At 39.2% G+C, this 26,554-nt stretch overlaps 2 protein-coding genes across 4 annotated transcripts in view; one reads left to right on the top strand and one right to left on the bottom strand.

The window, feature by feature from the left end:
* tasp1 (taspase, threonine aspartase, 1) overlaps positions 1–17,128 on the bottom strand; it is a 30,746-nt gene extending 13,618 nt beyond the window's left edge. Inside the window, exons 1-10 of the mRNA XM_033612610.2 lie at positions 16,957–17,128; positions 16,009–16,213; positions 15,326–15,393; positions 13,357–13,425; positions 12,255–12,375; positions 11,392–11,476; positions 11,237–11,316; positions 10,712–10,818; positions 8,116–8,235; positions 4,279–4,357 (exon numbers count right to left, since the gene is read on the bottom strand). Of these exons, the coding sequence (XP_033468501.1) occupies positions 4,279–4,357; positions 8,116–8,235; positions 10,712–10,818; positions 11,237–11,316; positions 11,392–11,476; positions 12,255–12,375; positions 13,357–13,425; positions 15,326–15,393; positions 16,009–16,171 (892 nt within the window). The 5' untranslated portion in view covers positions 16,172–16,213; positions 16,957–17,128. The remainder of the gene's footprint in view (positions 1–4,278; positions 4,358–8,115; positions 8,236–10,711; positions 10,819–11,236; positions 11,317–11,391; positions 11,477–12,254; positions 12,376–13,356; positions 13,426–15,325; positions 15,394–16,008; positions 16,214–16,956) is intronic.
* A 9,016-nt stretch (positions 17,129–26,144) lies between these two features.
* macrod2 (mono-ADP ribosylhydrolase 2) overlaps positions 26,145–26,554 on the top strand; it is a 473,134-nt gene continuing 472,724 nt past the window's right edge. For all 3 annotated transcript variants that reach the window (XM_033612905.2, XM_033612904.2, XM_033612903.2), the window contains exon 1: positions 26,145–26,340. In XM_033612905.2, the coding sequence (XP_033468796.1) occupies positions 26,304–26,340 (37 nt within the window). In that variant the 5' untranslated portion in view covers positions 26,145–26,303. The remainder of the gene's footprint in view (positions 26,341–26,554) is intronic.

Raw genomic sequence — 26,554 nt, 5'->3', positions numbered from 1 at the left:
TTATTATTTCAGATAAATATGACAGCACCTTGCTCAAGGGCACACTGACAGTAATTGCTGAGGGAGCCTTTGTGTTTCTTGTACAGTTTTCCCTACCCAGATTCCCAGCTGGTCTGGGAATTTGAAACAGCAACCACCCAGTATAAATTCCACCTCTGTAAACTCTGAGCTTTGGCTGGCTCAGTGCATAACTACAGTATGTGCATGCATACTTGCAGCATGTATCACCATTACACATCTATGCATCAGTTTTATGTTAACAGGCTTTTAGTTTCCAGAGATAATTTTCTAGAATTTAGTTCAGCTTAAATGGCCAAACAAAAATAGTATAGAAACTTACAATTAACAGTTTTACCTGTAAGGGCTGTGACACACATTTCCTACAGTTCACAGAAACAAAACTCCTATGTAGAAATCTAAATAAAATCAGATAAATGCTAGAAAGAAAGCATTCTGTTAAGTATTTATACAAACCAGGATCTATAAAAACCATGGTCAGCCCGTCTCACCTTACCCTCTACCACTTTCAAGTCAAAACATAGCAGGTGTACTTTTTTATATCTTATGCTTCTTACTGTTTGAAGGACCTGGTTGTTTGAAAAAAGACAGATATTAAATGCATGCTGCATACGTAAAATATGATCTTGATCTTTCCTATATGTGAAGTCTGCCCGCACTCAGGAAAAAGACAAGAAATGTGAAAGTGAAAACACATCTGGCAAAAGCTCCTGTGAAACCCCATAAAGACTGAAGAATATAGCCTTGTTGTTTCTGTAAACACAAATGAAGGCCTCGTAAAATATCAGGTAACTACAACAAAACCGAATGCAGGTCGGTAACTGTGGAGACCAAATGCCTGCAGCAATTTGAAGTTCTTTTTTTAATGAGAGCAAAACGTCAGATTGGCCAGGTACTGTGCCTTTTGTACTGTGTTTACCGTAAACCGCTCTGTCCCAGGGGGAATGAGATATTATGGCAGCACAAACACAGTTGAACTGGAACTGCAGCGAGACGCCCAGACGAAAGCAACTCAACAGAAGAGAAATGTAGAAAGGTACGAGGCCAACAATGTGAGAAACAGTATGTGACAGTCAGCAGCAGCGAGAGTAAACAGTCAAGTTGGTGAGCTGTTCTCTCATGGGCCACAGCAAAGTGAAGGCCAGACGAAGCAGTCAACGCATATAAAACAATGACCCACATGAGCTGCATATTACAAAACAGACTAGAATGGGGGGTGGATGGAGGGAAGAAAGAGTGACATATAGGGTTGAGGACCGTGCTCCTTGAGTCAGAATGAAAATGATTGTTTTTCTCTTTCTTTTGATGGGAATGCCTTTCATGTTAGGAAATTAAAAACAGGTGTCGTACTGGAACACACATTATGTTCTCCATACCCATACGGAAAGCTTTTTTTTTTAAGCAACATCAAAGGCAAAGCCACAATATAGGAGGACAGGATGAGGTAGAAATACATACAGAGCAAACATCTATACTTCATCTACTGGGATAAATGATGAGCAGCAGACTATTATCAAGATTGAGTTCTTATACTGTTTGTTTAATATAATAAATACAAGACAGATCAGTCGAAATGGGCCGGACGATTTATAATCTTTAAGCTGCAGACTACAAGTGACGGACCTTTAATACCAAGCTGTCGTCATGTGGGATACAAATGTACAGAACATAGTTAAAATCATTATTTACCTCTGAGGCTATGTTCAAAAGCAGTACATAAAGTAATAAAAACCTTCATGATGCTAATATATCTAAAAAAACTGAAGTTATGATTACAAGGCAAAGTCCAAAGAATTGTTTAGACTCAATATAAGTGCTTTTGTTGTTACACTACCCTAAACTTCTCACCGATAGCTAGTTATAATGTATTCAGACAAGCTTTAGCGGTGCAAAACGCTGGCTATCTCAGTGCTCTGAGTACTATGTGACTCAAGCTTCAGCCTGTCTGATCAAATCAGCTCGTCTGCACTGACATGCATTAGGCTACAGATCCACATCAAAAGGTTTTAATGTTCCCCAGAAGCTATGTCGCAGACGTCTACACATCTTAAAGAAGTGGGCTAATACAGCCCCTCGACCTCACATTCACAACCATACAGCTCACAGCCAGCAATGTTGCTTTCAGCTAAAAGATGCATGCACTCTCCTTTTTGGGAAACACTAAAGCACACTTGTATACGTTGTGTAAATATGTTCAAGAAGAATGCGAGTTGTTTTTGAAATGGCAGATTGGTCCTGAAAGGCAAGGATGTCTTTGTCCAATAGAGTTTGTGTATGAGTTTAAACCCTAAAGAGCCAGCGCTTCAGGAGATACCCTCACTGTGCCTGTGTGCTGTCAGCAGACAATGGGCACAAGCAGTGAGGTGGTTGCTATAGTTTCTCTATATGCATACATGCATTTTTATTTTGTCTAGAAGTGTCAACAGTCCCAAAGCAGGGTTTTTAAATTTAGAATTACCCTCAGAATTTTCTTCCCTGTCTGCTTTCGGTGTGAATCTTAGACTTTTAGGCCATTCTCATCAGGCTGATAAAAGACTTAAATATAAGAGGTCACACTGAGTGTTGCAGGGATTTTATTATCTTAAGCAGTCCCTGCAGTCTTTCCATCATTAAATATCCATTTTAAATCATTGTTATCAATCAATCAATTTTATTTATAAAGCCCAATATCACAAACCACAATTTGCTTCAGAGGGCTTTACATCATACGACAGCCCTCTGTCCTTTGGACTCTCACAGTGGATAAGGAAAAACTAAAAGAAAAACTTTAACGGGGAAAAAATGGTAGAAACCTCAGGAAGAGCAACTGAGGAGGGATCCCTCTATGTGTGCCAAATGTGATATGACAACATGAACTGTCTAAATAGCTCTGATTTCCTGTGATAAACTACTGACAAGGTTTATCAGATTGTCAAACCTTTAATCTTGATGACCTGCTAACCACAATGGGAACTTGCACGATTGCCAGCTGGAGTAGTTTAGATTTCCACCTCTGCATGAATTGCAGAAGGAAGGAAGGAATGAAGGAAGGAAGCAAGGAAGGAAGAAAGAAAGAAAAAGAAAGACAGGACAAGCAGCACATAACAGGTGACAACTATAAATCATTTCCATGGTATGAAGTCTCTGAGGGACTATGAGGAGTGTCAGAAACTGTCTACAAAGAAATTAACGAGTGCAGAAGATCTGAGTTGTATTGCTCTTAATGCACATGCAGATATTTGAAGTTTTAATAGTGCAGTATTGAAAATAACATGAAATGCAGAATCCAAGTTGAAAAGAACTTTGGTGTATTTAGAGAAAACATTCAATAAGTTCCATACTTTTCACTTTGTATTGGCAGAAGCATATTTTAATCTGTCTTTTCCAAGCAAAGAATTTGTTGACTGTCTACTGCAGCAGAGAACAGAGAATTTTGATATCGGGAATATAAAATAAAATCTGCATTAAGATTAATAGTTTTAAAAATTGAGTTTTCAGTTAATCACTGTTGGACCTAATTAGTTAAAGCTCGTCAAAGGATAGAGCTTATGACTGTGCATAACTCACATGCAAAATGAAAACCTGGAAGGATCAATACTTGATCCTTTTTGCATGTGATGTACTATAAGCTAAATTATTTTTGAAATATCATAAAAGGTAAGTAATACATATTAAACAAAAAAAGCTCATTTTCTTAGAGCATACATGCACAAGTCTTTATTTTTTAACATAAAGATAAATACATGAATTTTGTAACAAAATGATTTTAGAAACAAAAAATGTTGCATTTACTTTGCATTAGGAATTAACTACCAGGTTTAATACCACTCATTTAGATAAGCACAGTTATTATCTGAAACTAGATAACTGCGCTTGAGGTGTGTACATGTATTATCTTTCTGCTGCACTTCCAGTAGTTCTCTCCATCATGTCTGCAGCAGGTGTCTCATGTCAAATGTCATTTCAAAGCTCTGCAATGCACCTGGCATGCAGCTGACTAAGAGAGAGCTGAGAATGATGACTCAATCAGCTGAGGAAGTGACTGATGAGAGTCAGTCAGCAGGCATGGTTGGAGGTCATCGGAAAGTATTATCAGGCTTTGTGAAGCTTGACTCACCGAGGCTAAATAAGAGGCTCACATCAAATATCTGTTTCTGATTCATATCATCTCCAAAACAAAAGGCAGGCTGGTGGTAAGCATTAATGGTAAGGGGAAAAGAAAGGGAACACACACATATACACAACTGCGGTGTAGGTTGTAGAGAGTGCGCTGTGGTATACCTGAGGTACTCACTGCTGTAGAGTAAGGGTTCATGTTACAGGCATTTTCAGCCCAGCAGCCACATCCATAATGAGCAGCCTGAGAAGAGAGAGGGACAGAGCACGTTTTAGATACAAAGGAGAATCACTTTGCTTTGCTCACGGCCAAATGTAAGAATTTAAAACTAACGCTGCAGGCTGGGGTGGACATTTCAGCCTAATTCACATTTCCACATCATTAACTACACTAGAATAACATGGCATACTCAGGACTCTACTGCTCTGAGCTTGAGGTTTTTAGTGTTGATGAGGTTAAGGCAGTAAATCCTACTGATTCATTCATTCTGTTCCCATTGTAAAGTTGTTTTTTTCCTGTTAAGATGCTGTTCATGCAAACTCATAACTTCCTGCAGCTTCCTCAAAGTAAAAGACTTCCAGCACGGAAATGTTTTACTGCAATTTGCTGGGTTCACTTTGACATTAAAGAATGGGGCACAGGAAATGAGGATGATCAGAGTGTCTTCTTCAGTAGGTCACCTCATTAATTAAGGTCTCTGCATTAAGAAGCAAAACTTTAGATCTATTAATTAAATCAAACAACAGTGATGCCGGATTGAGGCAGACGCAAATGGAGGGGATCAAAATGCCGGGGGGCTTCTTTGGTAACAAAGACTCCTATCTGCTGCTTTCAGACTTTCTAAGGCTGGATTGACAAGTTAATTTTTGGTCACTAGGCAGCATAAATACTCCAAAACACGCAGACAGATTGATTTGATTCTTTTGACTAAATGAACTGATACATTTAAAAACAATGCTGATTCCTTCCTATGGAGTCTACATTTAAAAATAAATGTCCAGTAAATTTCTGTCAGCCTGGTGCAGAAATTTTGGCTGGCTGCTGTCCTCTTAGCTCCTCATGAGGTGCTGCTGACTGACAGACAGCTGGTTGTTGGGACGGAGACAGGCGAATAGAGTTCAGAGTCACTGCGGATCAAACTGACAGAACGCTACTGCAGCTTTTTTGGTGAAAATGACTGCAAAAAAACACATTCAGGAACTGTGAGATGGCATCATAAAGAATGTGTGGGCTGTCAAACCAAAACAATGAGCTAAAAGAGGTTAAAAATCCCAGTAGTGTTGGGTATTAAGTCCCTGTAGGTTTCTTAATAACTTTCTCATAAAACACAAAGTCATTTAATTGACTGTTAATACAAATACGACTGATTAAAGTCATTCTCAGCAGCACTTTGTCTATTTGGTGCATTGTGCTCAGGTTATTCTCCAACTGGTTTAGGGCAGAGCTGAGCAACCTTTACCATCACAACTGCAAATAAAATAATCAAAACATCTTTCCAGAGTCGTAAATCATGTTTTAGCCATATAATGTAGGTAACACAGCCTATTAAGTCTAAATTAGCCTCTCACCATAACAAATAGGTAAAAATACAAGGTGGCTACTATGCATTGGGTTATTTATGATTTTTTGGTACTTTAACCTTGTGGCGTTGGTGGTAAAAGCAAACAAATCTGTCTACACGTTGCTGAATTCTCTATTTTCCCCCCGAGACTTGGATTTGGAATCAATAGCTAGCCTAGCCAGGAAGACTAAAGATTAGATATCGTGATTGATATTCAACAAGTTTTACAGTAAAAGGGACCAGGTCATAGATGTATGACGCACATTTTGGTTGACAAAATGTTAAAACATGTTTTTTTTAATACCATGTATGGGCTGTATATTTTTTTTTATTTATGGGAAAATGAAAAAAATCACTTAAGCCTACAACAATGATAAATGAAAATTTAAATGTTAAAAAATAACCATTATTGATTTATAGATACTTTTTTGTCAAAGGCAAAGGCAGCCACTGGTGAGGGGCTACAGAGCCACATGCAGCTCCTGAGCCGCAGGTTGCCTATAGATGGTCCACCTTAGGTTTAGGTAATTTAAGCAGGGAAAAATCTGTTTTTGTTTTCAGGCTGCTTTATTCACAGCAACATAACACACAAACTACATGTACAGTACAGGCCAAAAGTTTGGACACACCTTCTCATTCAATGCGTTTTCTTTATTTTCATGACTATTTACATTGTAGATTCTCACTGAAGGCATCAAAACTATGAATGAACACATGTGGAGTTATGTACTTAACAAAAAAAGGTGAAATAACTGAAAACATGTTTTATATTCTAATTTCTTCAAAATAGCCACCCTTTGCTCTGATTACTGCTTTGCACACTCTTGGCATTCTCTCGATGAGCTTCAAGAGGTAGTCACCTGAAATGGTTTCCACTTCACAGGTGTGCCTTATCAGGGTTAATTAGTGGAATTTCTTGCTTTATCAATTTGGGACCATCAGTTGTGTTGTGCAGAAGTCAGGTTAATACACAGCCGACAGCCCTATTGGACAACTGTTAAAATTCATATTATGGCAAGAACCAATCAGCTAACTAAAGAAAAACCAGTGGCCATCATTACTTTAAGAAATGAAGGTCAGTCAGTCCGGAAAATTGCAAAAACTTTAAATGTGTCCCCAAGTGGAGTCGCAAAAACCATCAAGCGCTACAACGAAACTGGCACACATGAGGACCGACCCAGGAAAGGAAGACCAAGAGTCACCTCTGCTTCTGAGGATAAGTTCATCCGAGTCACCAGCCTCAGAAATGGCAAGTTAACAGCAGCTCAGATCAGAGACCAGATGAATGCCACACAGAGTTCTAGCAGCAGACCCATCTCTAGAACAACTGTTAAGAGGAGACTGCGCCAATCAGGCCTTCATGGTCAAATAGCTGCTAGGAAACCACTGCTAAGGAGAGGCAACAAGCAGAAGAGATTTGTTTGGGCCAAGAAACACAAGGAATGGACATTAGACCAGTGGAAATCTGTGCTTTGGTCTGATGAGTCCAAATTTGAGATCTTTGGTTCCAACCGCCGTGTCTTTGTGAGACGCAGAAAAGGTGAACGGATGGATTCCACATGCCTGGTTCCCACTGTGAAGCATGGAGGAGGAGGTGTGATGGTGTGGGGGTGTTTTGCTGGTGACACTGTTGGGGATTTATTCAAAATTGAAGGCACACTGAACCAGCATGGCTACCACAGCATCCTGCAGCGACATGCCATCCCATCCGGTTTGCGTTTAGTTGGACGATCATTTATTTTTCAACAGGACAATGACCCCAAACACACCTCCAGGCTGTGTAAGGGCTATTTGACCAAGAAGGAGAGTGATGGAGTGCTGCGGCAGATGACCTGGCCTCCACAGTCACCGGACCTGAACCCAATCGAGATGGTTTGGGGTGAGCTGGACCGCAGAGTGAAGGCAAAGGGGCCAACAAGTGCTAAACACCTCTGGGAACTCCTTCAAGACTGCTGGAAAACCATTTCAGGTGACTACCTCTTGAAGCTCATGGAGAGAATGCCAAGAGTGTGCAAAGCAGTAATCAGAGCAAAGGGTGGCTATTTTGAAGAAACTACAATATAAAACATGTTTTCAGTTATTTCACCTTTTTTTGTTAAGTACATAACTCCACATGTGTTCATTCATAGTTTTGATGCCTTCAGTGAGAATCTACAATGTAAATAGTCATGAAAATAAAGAAAACGCATTGAATGAGAAGGTGTGTCCAAACTTTTGGCCTGTACTGTAGGTGTACACTATTTAAATAGAAATTCAACATGTATCCGACTAAAACATTTACTCAAAAAGGACACTAAAAAGAAAGACCGGTCTAATAAAAGCTGTCGCAGAAAAAGGCCTGATTCAATGTTGTAAATTATATCTTTATGTAATACTTAAAGAAGCGGTTATGGGGGTAAAGACATGAACGGATGAAGAAAGGAGAAGATTGCCCGACTACCTGGCCAACCCTGCCGGGATGCTTCATGGCCAGACCTCCACTGGACACCGCTGCAGCTACATTCCCTTCCAGGTCTACCACAACGGCTCCCACCGTGTCGAGGCACCCTGAACCATTTTCCTGGATCACAATAAAGAGAGGAGTCACATGAACAGAAAAAAAACACACATATATACAAATTGACATGTTCAAATGAGAACTGATCTCATTTTAGGCAACATAAGGAGGAGAAATCCGATCATTCACATTCTGAAGCAGAGACATCATCTTTGACTGAGGACATTTCCAAAATTAATGTAATGCATGAATTTATGAATCACTCTTCCTTGCCCTTCATATTTCATCAAAAATGTGCTGTTGTGATTTCAATCGGCTGTTTTTTTTCTTCCCTGATTGCAGTTTGCTTTGGAAGTGACTTGTTTGTGAACCATCATGACTCAGACGGCATGATAAATAGACTCCTACAGGGTAAATGTGCAAAATGGCATTATGATACATGATCAGAGCTCCACTTCTACCAGAAACTTAACATCTTCATTGAACCCTGGACTGAAAGGCAGAGTAAAAAAAAAAGGCTACAGTGTTTCTCGTCTGTCTCATGCTCTCCTAAATCAGCCCTGTCTCTGAGCTTTTGAGGCCAAAAAGAACCAGAGCCAACTGTTGCAAAATGCTACAAAAGACCATCCTGTCATTCCTTATCAGTGTCCTTGAGTGAAAAAATCCACAGTAAATAATGACTGTAAAACTTCAGGGCATCTTTGGGATTATATGGAAATGCTTTAGATTTTCCTAAACAACACTGCAACTATACACCATCATGAGACAGGTGCCTATACTGCACAGAAAAAAATAAGACTGGAAAGATTTTATGGCTTGGCAAAAAGACAGAGGCATAAAAGGAACACTATGTATGCAAATTAAAACCAGACTTGCTACAATGATGCTTTGTGTTGAACCCATAAGTCTCTAATAGCCATGATACAAAAGGAGGTTATTTCCTGTTAATTGGCTTTATATGTCAATGGCAGAGTGAAAAGGTTGATGCCAAATTCATGTAAAATGACCTAAAACTCTGACAATGGTATGCATGTGAACAGTCACAGTCTGAGTATCAGTCATGGTCAAATCGCGGTAGCTTAACTGCACCAAATGGTCACATAATAATCTTTTATAGGTCGAGCAGTTTTGTGTAAACGTGTAGGAGACAGATGAGGATAGAGGGCAACTCAAACCTTGAACTCTCATTAGGCTAACAAGCTGTTTGACACAAAAATCTATCACTTAATCATATATCACTTGCCTCGGTCAACAAACAGTCATCTTAGTTGTTAATCTTTCTTCTTGTGGATATATCATTAATACTGAGGATTGATTTAACTGAACTAAATAAACAATAACAGCATTCAAAAACAGGTCTAATGAAGCGTATGGGGCTGTGGCTGTTTACACGTTTTACTCCATTTAACACAGTTCACATCTGAACCAAGATAAACTCTCCCACCCTCTTCTGTGCTGCTGCCACTGCCGGTGACGTTAGAGCAGAATGAGTCTGCTTTCTTTCTACTCAGCTCATCATCCAGCCACTCTTTGGTTGTGCTGCTCAGGGCACTGAAACTTTGCACTTACTCTTGTCAACACTTTAATTGTTTCTGGGAACCCTCTGTGCAACCTGGTAATGTCATTTCCTTTAACGACCCTGTGAGAATGTGAGATCATAACTGGCAGAACGGATCTTGATGTCTTAGTTGTGTAGCATCATTAAACTGCTTTCTTGTATAAAATACCAAATTGTACTTGATGTTTCCTGCCTTCTTTAAGATGCAGTTTAATGTCTTGCATAACTAGCAGTTTGGAATGTGGAGTAGGCTGCAAGTATACTGAAACTGACTTGAGGATCACACGTTCATGTTGCGTTTGAGTATGTGTGACTCTCTTGTGATTTTCTATAAAGTATAAAAGCATGCTTATACCGTTGCTACTGCTGATCTCTCCTACGTTTGACCCAAATCAGTCTTTGTGTAATAATTCTTGGGAGTTAAATTATTGTTTTAATTTAAATATAACGGCACAGTTTGATCAAAGTGAAGCACAGCTCATTTTGTCAGTTCATTAGACCTCATTGCAGCACCACGTGCAGGCACAGTATCACTTTGTCCCTCTCAAGGAAGTACCACCCATGAGATGGTACAGTCATGTTACGTTTGTGGTGATTTACATGGATTTTTATTGGCTTATCAACAATTGATTTCTGAGCCTTGTTTAATATTTGAATGTAGCCCAAGCAGGGAAAGTTTCAGGTTTCATCTGACAGGCCAAAATATGTGGTGGAAGGCCAGATTTGGCCCTTAGGCTGCTATTTGCCAACCAATTTTTTATTACAGATTTTGTTAAGTGCAAATGATGCTCGTGTTCAGGTGGTTAGATGGTTAGCATCTGTGAAACGGAGGAAAAAAAGGTTGTTCGCTGTAAGTAATACAGCTATAAAATCTGCAGAAAGGAGTGAGTCCATTCTGACTCGAGTGATGCAGCTGAGAAAGAATACACTTGACGCCATTTAAATAATTTATGGTATCTTAACTGATGACATAGCACTTACATTTTCACTTGATTGTCGTCTTTTCTTGGCCTGATTATGTCCCGTGTCCATTTTTTCTGCCAGCTCCATTTTTCGCTTGTTCCTCTTGTATGCAGATAAACTGAACTCTGTGTGTGGAAAGAAATCTCATAATAAATCCATATAAGTGAATGCACTTCTTTCAATGGCTGTTTTAAAGTACTGTGTTTTGGTTAAGATTTGCAGCTACAGAAAATCAGTTTCTTAGATGAGTGGTTCCCAACTGGTCCACCACGGGATCCAGATTTGTCCTTAGTCATTACTTCCAAGGTCCACACAGTTTCAAATATTCAGCGTCACACTTCTCTGCTCAGTAACTGTCTGTTACTCACTCTACAGCAGGAAACGGCACCTCAAAATAAAAGCTCTGTACTGGATAATCACTGTACTTCAAAACAAAGTGTCTTTATTACAAACTTGACACTTGTCCACTTGGATCGCAACCCACCAGTTGGGAACCATTGTCTTAGATGAAGCATGTTTCTGATTCGGTGCAATATAACTCACTGGTGGCCATTTTCTCTGAGGGGCATGGTGGTATTCCATGACTGACTGCCCAGTCGTGTGCTCCTCGCCCCACTAAAAAGCTGACAAAAGAACACAAATTAACAAGTGGATACTGTCACATTAATACAACAATAATTAATAACCATTATAATCACCAGGGTGGTATTCTGCCAGCTGATAGTTTCCCTTTCTGTGCTTCACTCAGTAGACGGTTTGCAACTAAGACTGGGTTCTTAATACCTGAAGGAAAAGTCAGAATCATCACAGGGCTAGCAGTTCATTCTACTTAATTTTTTACAGTGTGAACAAATCCAGATACTTTACAAACACACATAGTAATCCTTGATTCAAATCAAGCTTAGTTATACAGGTGGACCAAATATGGTTTTGATTTTTGTCATATCTGTGTTGAATTTCTGTGTATTGTTAAAATTTGTTCTGTTATTTTTCACATGGCATCTATTCACTTAGTTTACTGTCCATTTCCTTATTTTGCCATCGTCCCACAAGCACACCTAGGCAATCTGGGTTGCTTTCAGACTATTCTAACCTCATGAAAAACACAGGTTGGCAGGTATGCATTTCTATATCGAAGCCAGCAAAGTTTAAGTCATCATGTACAAATAATGTGGAAAACTATTACATGATGCAGATGTAGTGATTAAAACAATCTGTTGTCTTTTGGACATCATGTTAACTGCCACCCCTGGGCGGTTATTTGGAATAAATCATGAGTCCTTGCAAAAAAAATTGCTTTTATTTAAAGCCTTCAAGGAAAACTATCTGCGTATGCGGATGTGTACATATTAACAGCATTTTCTGGTTGTTCTCCAGGTAAAAAGTGGATGCCCCCCCACTGTTTATGAACCTCTAAAACATCTGAAATGGTAGAATGTAAATCAGTAAAACATAAAACATAGAGGCTTCACTAATTGCCGTTACTTCCAGGTGACTGAACTTCAGGGCCACAACAACACATCAGCATTACATGAATACCACTACGTGCGTAATAACTCACCACTGATAGCCCCTACGGCGCCGTAATGCAGCGACTTCCCATCCATGATACTGGCATCACATTCAATTTCCCCTGACAAATTAAGGTTGGAGCCCATGCCCGCGTTTGTAAAAGGAGAGTCCTGAGAACAATTAAAAACATGCAAAGTCTAGAATAAAACTCTATTTTGCAATGAACCTTATTGTCAGTGTTAATATGCTGAAGGAAAGTCATTCTATCTTTTTATACAGCTTAACCAAGAAAAAAATGTCACTCTTTCTTATGGTCCAAAGTCCTGGTGTAATGGAAATAATTTCAAACAAGACAAGAATCAATATCTATTCTCGTTTAAATTTTCAAATCAGCAGCTTATGTAATGGCCCTGCTGACTGTACTGCATTTAAAGACTTTAAACACTGCTTTGAAACAGCCTGATCAAAGGAAAACCACTATTATCACCGAGTGAAAATCAAATACAGGATGAGGTTTAAAGCAAGACAATTAACAATATGTTACAACGTCATTAAAATTGCAGCTGGTGGACTACTCTCCGTAACACAATAACAACCCTGTTGCCACTTATGTTATCAGTCTGGGACTGTAATGGTGACACTGATTGGCTGTTTAGCTAATGCTCCTCTGTTCTGTGATAGCATCTTATTATGATGCTTCATTTTTGCATTATGCTTGAACTGTTTTCTAATGACCAGATGATGGCTCCAACTTTCTGACTTCTCCTGATTTGTATGCATGTATACAGTACACGGCTCTTCTTTGCTGCACTACATTTTTTACATGTACATTTGTGCAGCTGCAGAGAGTTCATCAGAGTCACTGTTCTTTATTCCAAACCTGTCCTAAGGAAAATCATTTCTTACATCATCTGACAGGATGTGTGTACATGTTTCGGAGGCTAGAGTGGAATAAAGCTGCTTTGGATAAACACATACACATGTCAAATTAAGTTTCATATCCTCACCTAAACTATTCTGGATGCTTTTTTTTTTTTTTTTTTTTTTAAATCCAGTCTGGGCCTAAGTATTAATTTCCTCTGAAGTGGAGTGTTGCTGCATACTGAGGTAATGACAGCTGAATAATCAAACTTGGACCAAAATCAACCAACCTCAAGTTCAACCAGTGCTGCAGCCACTGCTTCCACTGCAAGTGCCCCAGCTTTGAGTCGGTCCACGGCCTGGAAAAGACACATGCAATAAGGATTCTGGATTGAGTTAAGTGTGGCTTGTCTGCGTGTATGTGGGGAAAAGGGACACAGACAGCATGAGGTAAAAGAACCCTAAAATAAATCTGCATGGCCTAATCAAAGTGCTTCATCCAGTGGAAACTGAGCACAGCTCGTCACCCATCCAACACCATTCCTTTTGTGAAGTAAGGGTGATGGCAGCACCACGAGTTTGTTTTTCAGTCGTACAGATGTAAGGAACTTATGAGGACATAAGGAACAATGAATGAAACAGAATACAAAGACATTCTTGAGAAGAACCTGCTCTATGGTGCCAAAGAACAAAGACTTCCATTCCAACAGCAAAATGATCTTAATACAGCCAAATGAAAACTGGAATGACTTCAAAACAAAAACATTAAAGTGCTTGAGTGCTACTGCCAAAACAAAGATTGGAATCCCACTGAAAATAAATGAAATGACAGCTGTTCACAGATGCTCCCCATCCAACCTGAGCAAACAGAAAGTTGAGGAGAAAACCCCAATACCTTGCTGATCAAGCTGATAAACAAGGGTACTCTATGTGCTTTTTGAAGACATTTGATTTGCAAGCAAAAATGTATAAGAGGGACGTTTACACATATGTTAGTGTTTAGAAACTTTAAGTTACCTAATTTGTTGTCACACCAAATTGTAAGACATGAGGCAGCATTAAAACATCAAATTGGAGTACTGACCTAGTCTGTCTTTTTTTATGATCTACATTAAAGGAATACTTCACCCACAAAATGACCACTTGTAAATCAGTCATGCCTTGAATTCATGAACTTTGTTTTTCCTGCATGCCACCATGGAAAACAGCAAATATGGTGATTTATTGACAGATTGTACTTCAAGGAATACAGTGGCAAAATTAAAATTTGTCAGCTACTCATCGAGTGTTACCTTGAATTCATGAAGAAAACTTTTTTTATGCCTCAATGGTGAATGTAGAATCCAAAAAAGGCAAACATTCTACCTGAAATAAATGCACGAATGAAGTAAAGAAGGACTGTGTTTAACAACAGCAAAACTATATCGCAACATCCAGTAACAAACTCTCACACAGCTTGTGCAGTAGAGTCCATGTCTCATTTATCCAGTCATATGCTCTGCACTTCTCAAACACATGCATTTTCGCTAAAAAACCTTCATATTGGGGTGTCGGTAGCGTAGTGAATAGTGCCGGCGTCCCATGTACAGAGGCATTGCCTTGCTGCAGCGGCCACAGGTTCGAATCCGGCACGCGGCCCTTTGCCGCATGTCAGTCCCCACTCTCTCTCTCTCTCTCTCTGTCTCCCATTTCACTCTCTGTCCTGTCATTAAAGGCAAAAAGCCCACAAATATAATCTTAGCATAGATAACTTTCACTTTGAGTTCATTTTTTAAGTAGTAACCTTTTGGCGAAAATGTATGTGTTTGTAAAGTGCTGAGCGTACGACTGGATAAATGAGACTGTAAACTGATGTTTTTATATAGTTTTGCCGTTGTTAACGTGGTCCCTTATATATCAATAAATCAACATGTTTGCCATTTTCTTCACATATTCAAGGTATGTGATGTTACTTACAATGGTCATTTTGTGGGTGAGTATTCCTTAAAAGATCCAGCTCTGAGTCTTATAGATCTAATGATGAGCTGGCACTTCTACAACTAAAATTACATTCAAATATAATAACGCAGCACCATTCTTACAAGCAAGCCCTGAAAAGCTACTTAAATTGCTAATCAATGTCAATCTGTTCTGTTGCTTGGCATTCAGAAACTAGTGCCAAGTGCCAAAATATCTGGACTGACCTAACATTCCACTAAGAATATGACCAATTGTGTGTACAAACAGTTTACAATCGTAATACCCTTATGGAAAACTTACTCGCTGGCAGGCTCTTTTGCACACATGCTTGTACTCCTTGGCCTTAGATTCAGAATGGTATCCTGCTCCTGAAAGCAAACAATAGGAAAAAGGTGTGTGATCATTTATACGGCGATGATGAAAGTGATGACCTCCACTAAGCGGAAAACTATACTGGGATGCACATAAGCCTGTTGGTGCTTTGAAAACCATACTACTATGATGATATACTGCTTACGATTCCTTTCTAATAAACACTCTTATTATTCATTTATCTTTATTTAGTCAGGAAAATCCTTATGGAGATGTCAGAAATTCTCAATTACAAGAGTGCCCTGGCAAAGACAAGCAACAGCATATTAAAACAAAGTGGCAGACATACAACATATAACAGTTACATATTTTAAGATTTCAAAATCGCAACATGGTTAAACCAAAATTCAGGTCATCATATTTTGGATCACATCGAGGGCAATAGCTCAGTCAAAGCATCTACAACCTGATGCAACTTCCTCCAACTCCTTTTTGTTTTTTTAAACATTTGGAGAGACCAGCTTCCCTACACCCAAATCAGTCTGCAGCAAACTCCAAGCTGCAGGAGCAGCATACTTAAAAGCCCATGTTCCCATTTCAAGATGGACATTGAGGACAGCTAAAAAAAGTGAGCCTTAATTCTACCTGTTTATCATGATGTGCGCACTTACCTGCATGCACTAAAACAAATCCGCCAACATGCTTTGGCTTCTGATTCTTGCTTGATTCCTGTTTTGTGGACCATGAGTTGGCCAGGGGAGAGGAGGGTTGCTGCTCTTCAGCAGAATTCATTAGATTTTCCATAACCCCTGCATAACTTGACAAGCCGATCATGGCCTACCAGACAGTGGTAAGAAAATCATTTTCATGGAACACCTGTGACAAGAAAATAAACACAAACATTGTCATTCAGGGATAATATAGGACAACACGATTTAATGTCTTTGACAGATAACTGAAGTGTAAAGAACCTGTTGCAAAGCAGTATGGTGGTTAACAGCTATGCACCACTGTGACCACAAAGCACTGGCACAAAGGGGGCACTACACAGGTTATTGCTTGGATCAACACTACAACAGAAGCTGATTTCACTAAAAATAAATTATGAAGTAATGAATCTGCACATGCTCAGTCATCTCAGCACATGCATTTATCACTAATCAACTTCAGCTACCATTCACCAGTATAACTGGTCTGACAGTGGTGGAGAACAAATAACACATACTCAAGTACTAACTCGAGCACAAATGCTATGTGAGTAACATCAGCCATCAAGCTAATGTTATCTAAAGCCATGCTATCCATAGTCCAGATCCACAACACCACAGATGAAAGCTTGCACGTAACATAAAGCTATGATCCATCTCGTTAACCTAAGTTGACGTATATCAACTTTCCAAACTGCCCCTGCTGTTAATGCATCGTTACGCATGTCAGTTTAAAATTTGCCTTATTAAACAAGCTTTATTTTGTTCTTTACATTTATGTTTAATTGATTCAGAAAGATAGTACATTAAAAACAAGTAAGTTATTTCAAGTTAAGCTAACAGCCCTGTGTTTTCGTTAGCTTGTTAGCTAACAGCTCGCTAACACACACCAACAAAACAACCTCAACTTACAATTTCCCCTCCTCTCCTACCAGCGATAGACCTGCCTGCTAACCACGACGTCGCCCGACATGTGTTTAATACATATAAACGGCAGCTGGACCCATAAATCTCGCAGAGACAAACTTTGCTGCCACTCACTTCCACTCCTCTGTGCTAACCGCAGCTAGTTAGCTAGAGCATACAAAAGTACTTCCTGGTTCAGATACACGTTGCTAAGGAAGTGCGTTGAGTGCAAACATTGCAACACGTGGATGGAGCGAAGCTGCACAAAATAAGAGGTGGGTATGACTGCAGAGGAGAGAAAGTAGAACAAAATACATTTGCAAATGCATTTTTTATCGCGGACTTGCATACATAAAATACACACACAAAATTGCGAATTTATTGTGTGGAAAAAACACGTAAATCATGAATCTGAAACAGTCTATGACCTAAAACATGAATCAGAAATATACATTTGTGAGGTTATATTACAACTTGCAACTGGAAATCATCATCATCAGTGCATATCTTACATAACAAACAAGCAAAAAACAACAACAAGACAACAGTTTGTTTATTAATGATTGAACGTTTACATTTTTATTATTTTATTAAATTAAATACTAGGCCTAATAATAAAATAATTCTTTGAAATAATTTAAATGATAATCTAATAATATTATTAATTAATATTGAATTGGTGAGCTATACATTTTTTTTTTCATCTTCTGAGGTCTTGACTAAATCCTCATGTGGTTCTAATGTGATTCTCACACTCTTATCAGACAATCCTTGACCAGAACAAGCTTTAACATGCATTAATATTAACTAAACTATCATAAAAAGGTCAGTCACCCAAATGACCAACATATGTTTTCTCTTTTACCCCTCCTGGAATCTAGTCATGTAGATATTTTTGGTTTTATTTGGCCAGCTTTTTCTCTCACTGAGATTTCTGCCCCCTCTCCAATACAATGGAGGTGAGTGAATACAATATGTGATTGTAGTGCTCACAGCATAATTACATTTTTTATTTTTATTTTTTTTTACACCACGTCTTTCCAGAAAGTATGCCCCGGCTAATCCAGACTCTTTGATGTGAACAGTTTGCATTGGAGCCAGTATTTTTATTTTTTTTGGCAAACTATTGTAGCCTACAATTGTCCTTTGTTTCATTTGCTATTGTTTTTTGTTTTGTTTTTTTAACAAACTATAACCACCAGTGTCATTGTGTCTTCTTTTTACATGATTCACGGTTTCAGTGTACGAGACATGGATCTGTTGCTGTGTTGTTTGTGTTACACTATTGTCTGTAAAGCAAATTGCTCCTTGGGGATATTAAAGTTTTTTTAATCTTGAATCTTGAATCTTGAATTTTGAATCTTGAATCAATCTAATACATAGTCAGTGGCAATAAACATATTGTTCCAGGCTGTTTGGATAAGTAAGCAATTCCTAAATAAGTGGGGACTTATCAGTGGCATAAGGAAGTGCACTAGTGCACGCTATCGTGCATGTGTTGTCTTGAAACAAATAGAGACTTGACGTTGGACATCATCAACATACATTACCCAGCAGTCATCATTGCATATCTGAAAAAAAAAATCAGAGAAAGTAGGAAAATAATCATTTAATTGAATAGTTTTTATAGTGTATTTATATATTTTGTACTTATATAGAAGTAAGTGTATAATTTTGTTTTGGATAGCTACTGAGTATTTAAAAAAAGAAACCATGATGCAGATGGGTTCACCTTTTTGAGGACGTATATAGCAATGACACTGTTTTTAAACTATACTGTAGATTTTTTTAAGATTTATCTTTGAACACAGGGAGGTGGAAATCTGATTCACTTGCAAGGGCAGTTCTCTCTATGGGCTCCTCCACCCCAGGGGCCCCAGTGCAGTTGCACTGCCTGCACTGGGACTTGTCATGGTTGATTTCTAGCTGTAGTATAGAGCTGGTTGTGCTAGCTTCATATTGAAGTTTGACTGGGTGAGAGGATATTTCTAAATCCCTCTACCTGTCACTGTCACAACAATATGACAACATGAAATAATGCCCTCATGGTCAGTTTTCCATGTGAAAAATATCTCAGTAACACCTGCTGACCTGCTGCAAAAGCATGTACACTTGCTGGAGAGGCCTGCAAAAAAAGTTTATTATCCCAAATCCTATCCTAAAGAAAATCAAATACAGAGAAATTAATGTTATTACAGTTTAATTTTACTAGTTGTCAGCCATAATACTGCATTGACTTGTGATGTTTGAAATAAAGAGTAGTTACATTGACTGATTGTGTGTAAATTTAATTGCACAGTTGTCAGTTACGCTTACTGACCAAATAATTTCTAATAAAGCTGTGACTGTGATGGCAGCTGTACAACTTTATTTAAACACCACCACAGTATTCTTTCACAGCAGATGTTTCTTCTAGCAGGAAGCACATATGTCCAGCTAATTTCCTTAATAACAGCTCAGCTCCATTAGGTGTCTAAGGAGGCATACCAGTGAGACAGCATACAGAATATCAGGACTGTGAGACTGACTCACCTAAATGGTGAAAACAAGACCGTTTTTGATTCTGACATGGTGTAGCATCAAAAACTGAGAACTTTAAATGTTTGAAATTAAAAACTTGGCTGGTTTGAGTCCGGCTTCATTGCATGGCATCCTTCTTTCTCTTTGTCTCTGTGTGTTCCCTGTCCGTTAACACTCACAAACAGTCAGATAGCAGTGTTCCTCCCACCAAATTCTACTGTAACGCTGTTTGAGAGGAAGAAAAAATACACCACCAGAAGAAAAAGAGCCCTAGAAAGGCACTGCCAGCTGTTTGTCAGGATGTTAAAAGTGGGCACAACTTTCCTTGACACTTTATTCAAATTTTCTTTAATCACTGCATCTCATTTGCAGCAGACTGTGTCACTACAACTTCTGACAATGTGACAGTGTTCCTCTTCAGTTGTGTTTTGCTGCACATTCTTGGATAAATTCCAAGTTGTGTGTCAGGTTAGACAACAGAGACCTTTTAATCAGTGGCCGTCTTTCACTCAAGAGATTTTTTTTTTTTTGTGCAAGTTTAGGTCCCACAGCTTCGAATCAAGTCTGCAATGATAACTTTGCTCTCTCCAGAATAGTTGTGGGGCGGTAGGGAAAAGAATAGGATGTGCTTTACCCAAGATATGGCCATTCTGACTTTTTTTTTGGCTGAGCCTGTCAGGCAGCTGATAATTAAACCCTGAAGAAAAACATCCAGTTCTTGCCTCGGTGTGAAGAATGACTCAGTATTGCTTTAGACACGGAGAAATACGCAGCCTTCATGATTAAAATTAGCTGTTAGAATTTAGAAAAGTTCATAAGCCAGTCATTGCCATGCAGTTAAAGCTTTCTAGCAATGTTCCTCTGTCAGCTTTGCACATGAAAGATGATTTATCATCACAGTCAGTTCAAAAAAGAAGTGAACTGCAAGGGGTATAATACATATAAGTTCTCAGTAATGGTGGGGATATGCAAAGATTATTGCTCCCTTAGGAAGTTCTTTTTATGTTTAAGACATAAAATTGCTATTTGAATAAACTGAACATCTTTCACTGACATCCTGTGTTATACTTTCAGACTATCATAATTCCTATCTCAGAGACTGTAATAACAGACAGTTTGAGTTACTCATCTGTACCACATTTAGAGATATAAGGATAACAAAATGCAATAAAGTAATACAAAAAAATATGTATTCAGCTCATAACACCCAGTCATTTAAATTCAACACCAGTCCAATATCATTACTGCTCTCAAACAAGCGCTTTAATGTTTATGGTCCAAGCAAAAGTTGTATGGGTGGACCAAAACAAGCACATTCTTTAATCATAATGCGCAGCGTAATGTTGTTTTCTTTGGATCGAGTCAACAGAGATGAAAGAGTGCTGTTGAGCAATTAATGAGGAGAGAGCTGGGACCAGGGTGCAGAGTGCTGAAGAGGGGCCAGCTAGCCTTTAGGGGGCAGCTTGCCATCAAATGTCTGTGTAAACTTCTGCTCGCTGTTGTTGAAAACTGCCAGTCCAGTTTTAACAAATGTGTTATCTGTTGTGACTACAAAGAATCAATTCATTTGAGGCCTCCTCTGCATCTTTATCCTGAGTCATATATTCACATTCGCACAGGCTTTTTTGTGAGCTAGGCCATCGTTAAATGGCTCCATCATCCCCTTTAAAATCAAATACATCAACATTTTACTTTTAGAGTGCAATTTATCTTGATATTTTAAAGACCTTTGTAATCATACCCTTATCATACTGGAGCGCTTCAAGTAAAATTGGACAGATTGCTGTTGAAGCTTTGGGTTATTGTTTTGTGTTGTATTGTTGTGTTATGGCAGGGATAGGAGGTCACAAGCAGAAAATCAGAGGTCAGGAATCTTGCAGACTCCTGCAGCGTTGAGCGTGAGCAATATAGTTTCTGCAATAGCATTTTTCCTGTGGAGTGTCGTCTCTCCGAAAATATTCTGCTCTATCATCTGGCAGACATGGTAGATGTTCATTCGGATGACTAATGCTGCACTGTGAATATTTGCATGGTCAGAGTGTGAAGTTTGAACAGTATGCACCATTTGAGGTCGGCATATTTGCAATTTCATTATGCTTGCATAATGACAGAAGAAGTTCTTGAGTCTTGAGGGAACACATGATATTTTGAATTGTCTCAGAACACTGCGGTACAATATCAAAGAGATTTCACTTTGCAGCCTGAAAAAAGTTTTATAGGAAGAAATTATTGTCATGTGGTAAAAAGGAAATGTAGAGCAACAGACCAAGTATATGAGCAGAGTAATCTTGCAAAGAAAATTGTTGATACATAGAAGCCATAACAGTTTGGATCAGTACTGTGCATATGCTTTGAACATCTGAACATGCCGAACATCTATCCACACTAAATCTATTCAACTTGGGTTCAGCCAGCGATCAGGAAGGAATTCCTGCTGCTTTGAGCAGGCAGCGAGCAGGCACGTTCTGGTGTGAAGAGACATGCTGGATGGGGGCTTTATCAAATAGAGTAAAATAAACAGAGGGAGCCGTTGCAACACATTTTGCCAAAGCTACAACCCACAGGAATCCTGCAGGAAAAGAATACTCACAGTGTGATGCTTTTTTAATCCAACCCCAAACCCATTCTAAGGATGTAGACTAAACAAAGTGCCACTGAGTAAACCACTATATTCACATCAGTACATCACAATGCATCTCACGACAAATTGCTCTTACAGTTGAATTACAGACTAGAGGCTAGAGGCGATTGTGATTTCTAAGAAAACCTGCTTGTAATCATGAATAAAACAGTTGCCAAAGCCAGGAATAAGAACTTCTGTAGGAAATTAGAGACATTAGACTATAATAGTTAATTCTGAGATGCAGGGCTGTATATATAGCTTACAATTAAGTTGCACACAGGAGAGGAGTTCTAGAAAGAAAGGTCCATACCTGGTGTGTGTTATTAACACATTAAAGAAGCAGCCATTAGTAACAATGAAAACTTTTTTTTTTATTTTCACCAATGGTTTTCCAATACATTCAGTAGATACTAATCACATAAACAAACATGATGAATGTATAGAGGTGCGCATCAGAGCTATGCACAAATGAGCCGCTCTCTACCGAGGTGCTTCTCCGAGGTTCTTGGCTCCTTTCATCAGAATAGCCAGCCGCTTCTCACATCTGTGGAACAGATGAGCATAATATGAGACAGAACACAATGGATGATATGGGCAGACACGTTTGATTGGAAGGTTGAAAAGAACCCACACAAACCACCAAACGATAGTGTTTTCATGTCCAGGGCTGGCATTGCGTCAAAGACAGCACTCAGCAATAGCAACACAGATTCTCTAGTGCAGGACTGCTGAAAAACTGTTTCTATCTCTAATGATTGTACATTAGAACTATTTTATTATTTATTAATGTATGTGAAAAACTGTGCTTTACATACATTCGTGTGTATGTATTGGATGAGAAGTTTAACATGCATTCTATAGATTCACCCTGTCAAACCTCATCTGAGATATGAAAAACAGTAAATAATTTAAGGCCTCAAGGGCCAGTTGAACGAAGATGGCTTGAGCCCAGTTTTTCACTGGAGCTCCCCACAGAGCAGAAGCATTTAGTGCTACATCTATAGGCTTGAACTAAGATTCTGAAACCACCAATTACTGCACTGAACAAATCATGTGTTTCATCATTAAGCACTGACTGAGAACAGACACGATGATATAATCCCTTCACAGAAATCTACCGAGCCAAATAGTCACTAAAAACCCATCAAAGGACTTATGGATATTGACATAAGAACACGTATAAACAACAACTGCCATAATTATAATTCCTTGAGCCCCTGGGTTCACTTTAAGTTATGGGCAATGTTGTGCGTTTCTCTGTAGATAATTGTGTTGCTTGCTGTAATTACGTTGCTATGATTATGAGCGGGATATGAAAAACATACGTATCAAGCCAACAAGAGATTAAACGATGCAATGTTCTTGCTAGTGGCTTGTAGGTACAGGCACCGGCTTAATCTCCTTGTGCCGTAACCATGACAATAACAATTGCCTACGCAGTCCTACACAAATAGATCCTCCAATGTTTGGAATATAAAGATTCTGCCCTGCACAATCAACTAGTCAGTGCGAACAGCCGGCCAAGTTTGATCTTTTTCTGCTGCTCATCAGATATCATGTTGTCTGCGTAACACCTGTTGAACAGTGACTGAACCACAGTGACCAAACAATTACACACTATTGACCAAATAATAGATGCAATGTGTGTCATTACTTTAAATCATCCTCAATTTAAACAATGAAAAAGCCAGGACAAAATTACAAAAAAGACAAAAAATCCCTTTCATCATAATAGTAATGTCCTCAAAGGTATTTTCAGTGACTGGCTGATCACACTTCTAGTCAGGTTGTCACTAAACTATGGACCAATAAGAATGATAACAGGGTAAGATGCCCTATCTTTACAGGTGTAACAATACAACAGGAAACTGAGGGAGGTGTCAGTGAAGCCTTGGTTGTACATGCCAACACAGTCCCAAGTAGAGGTCTAATCAGGCAACACTAGTGAAAACACCCGTGTGAGCTGACCGTGGCTGTGTTGGGGCTTTAATCTCACAAAAAAACCATAGTATAATCATGTATTTCAGTGTAGAATAACAAGTAGTTTGTGCAAACAAGCCTCATAGAAGTATAGGATGCTTCACTGACAGGTAAAATCAAGGGTCAGAGGTCAGCGCCACACACGTTAGATTCAGCATCGAACGTGTGTGGCCTCCCACCCACTACAGTTGGGTGGGAGACATGCTGACAAAAGGGTTTTGAACTCAAATCCTCTGGATGAAGTCCATTCTCCTCAGTATGCCTCCCTCTGATATAAAAATATCAGAGAGAACATTATTTACAGCAAGACCGCCTAAAAACAGCGATCCCTACCTCCCTGCCTCCGTGAAATATCTGCCAATCTTTATAAGTTTGGATATTGTATGCGGTGCCAACACTGATCATAGGCTTTACTCAGTTTTTGTAGAGGTTCACTTGGTGCCTATAATGTTGCAAGATTGACATCTAGTGGTTTGGTTTGAATAGTACAGAGGGGAAAACCGCAATGGCCTCTTAATTCAATCTCATCTTTGTTTAAATAGGCTATAGGGTAAAGGCAGATAGTTTAATCAGCTGTTCCCAGGGCTCTGACTAGGGAAGTTCTGCAGATGTCCCATTGTGGTTTTAAATAGAACAGGCACTGACATAATATTCTAATATTTTTTTTTAAATCCATATTAGAGTGGAAACTAATAAAGATATTACAAGGGCAAATTATGAATTTCTGTGCCAGATGTGAGAGCTGATTACTTTGTCTTAATTTCCTAAAAAAAGGGCAGCAGCTCAATGAGATAAATATCTTTAATTTGACTGTAAATGAGATGTCTGGTGAACACTGTGAGAGAGTTTTGCCAACCTTGGTCCCGGGAAACGTAAATCCTTTGCACTTTGTAATATGAGTTTTCGATATAATTAGCCCAAATGGAACAGGGACATATCTTCCACCTATACTGTCAATTTGCTGTTAGTGTTATTAATGTAGGCTTTTTATGAAAAACATTTTAACCGAGCTGTAACAGCTGAACAGATGACACGAAAACTGGATGTATTTCACTAGAATAACCTTCGATTTTAAATATCTGGATCTGGATCAGAGTACAGCTTGGATGAAAGATATTTTCCACTCTCAGATAATGTCAGCGGTCTCAGGAGCAGATGGGTCTGGACCAGAGCAGAGCTAACACAACAGATGACAGACGGTGGTCTTTGGAACCAGCCTCTCACATATGACGGCCCGACTTACTGGTCTGATCTGGTCTATCCTGTGAGAGACTGTCCTCTGCCATGAACAAGGGCAGGTTACCATGCATCACTGCTTTTTATTTTGTGTGTATTTAGTCACATTAATTAAAGTCATATAATAACAGTCATCTCAGATAATACTGGCCAAAATGATAATCAAACCTGTCTTCATGTTGCTAAGATCGAAAGATTACATAATAATTACAGTTCTGGGTCACAAACAAGGCAAATTGTAAGCATATTAGGCAGAATTAGGAAGACTTAATAACGAAAATATGGACATATCATGCAACTAAATCTATCTTGCTATGAGAGTTTATATTAACAGGCATTTTTAAAACAAATTTAAGGTTTTATGATAGGAATATTTAGGGGTTTAAGTAGGTTGTTAAGTTATTATGATATTAGCCTGCAATACAAATATAGTATACTACTATTACAAAGCACCCTTTACTTTTCTCTGCAATGGGAGAACATTTTAACTCAAAACACTGCAAAACACACTGTCATATACTGCCAACAACAATCCTATAAAAAGTGCTTTTTTAATTTACAGTACTGTTTCCTCTCTGAGTTCACTGGCACTGACTCATAGCAGCCCTCCCTCTGCACTCCGCAACCGAGTGGCCCGGCGTTACTAGCCCAGCACCTCACACGCCAGGAGGATGAACCGCCGGAAACAACCTACCCTGCCTCCCCGGGGCGTGGACTTCAGCTGATTGACTCAGACAGCGGACCAATCGCGTGCCCACTTCCCCGTTCTCGATACCCAATCACAAAGCCAGGATTCGTACACATAATTTACGGCGCAATCATGGTAGGTTTAACCGACTGAGGTCCATAGAAATTTGACAGCTTCACAGGTGAGACAACCGTCCAGAGGCTGTTTCACTTTACATTTCAGTTTTTTCCCGGAGCACTATTCACTGTGAGCCTGGGGTTGCCACAGTCAAAAAACAACCATTCGAAGTCAAATCATTCCGGCAGCATGAGCAAAAAGAAAAAGGACTGGAAGACTGAAAAAGGTAAGGCTTGTTTTGGGGGGGAATGAGGCTATCATCATCATCTCCATGGCAGACAGCATGAATTTAACCATGCCACAAGATTGACAGCCACTCTCCGTGTCTCCTCCGTGTCGCTGTGACAATGCTCACTATCTGGACTATTCGGTTATCCCACACGGTGACTGCACAGATGTTATAGTGATGTTGTGCCTCTGTTTGGCTGCCGTAATGCATG

This window comes from Epinephelus lanceolatus, chromosome 17, assembly GCF_041903045.1.
Source record: "Epinephelus lanceolatus isolate andai-2023 chromosome 17, ASM4190304v1, whole genome shotgun sequence".
In the NCBI taxonomy this organism is placed as follows: domain Eukaryota; kingdom Metazoa; phylum Chordata; class Actinopteri; order Perciformes; family Serranidae; genus Epinephelus; species Epinephelus lanceolatus.
Note: the sequence above shows the minus strand (reverse complement) of the source record. Positions and strands in the feature narration are given on the sequence as shown.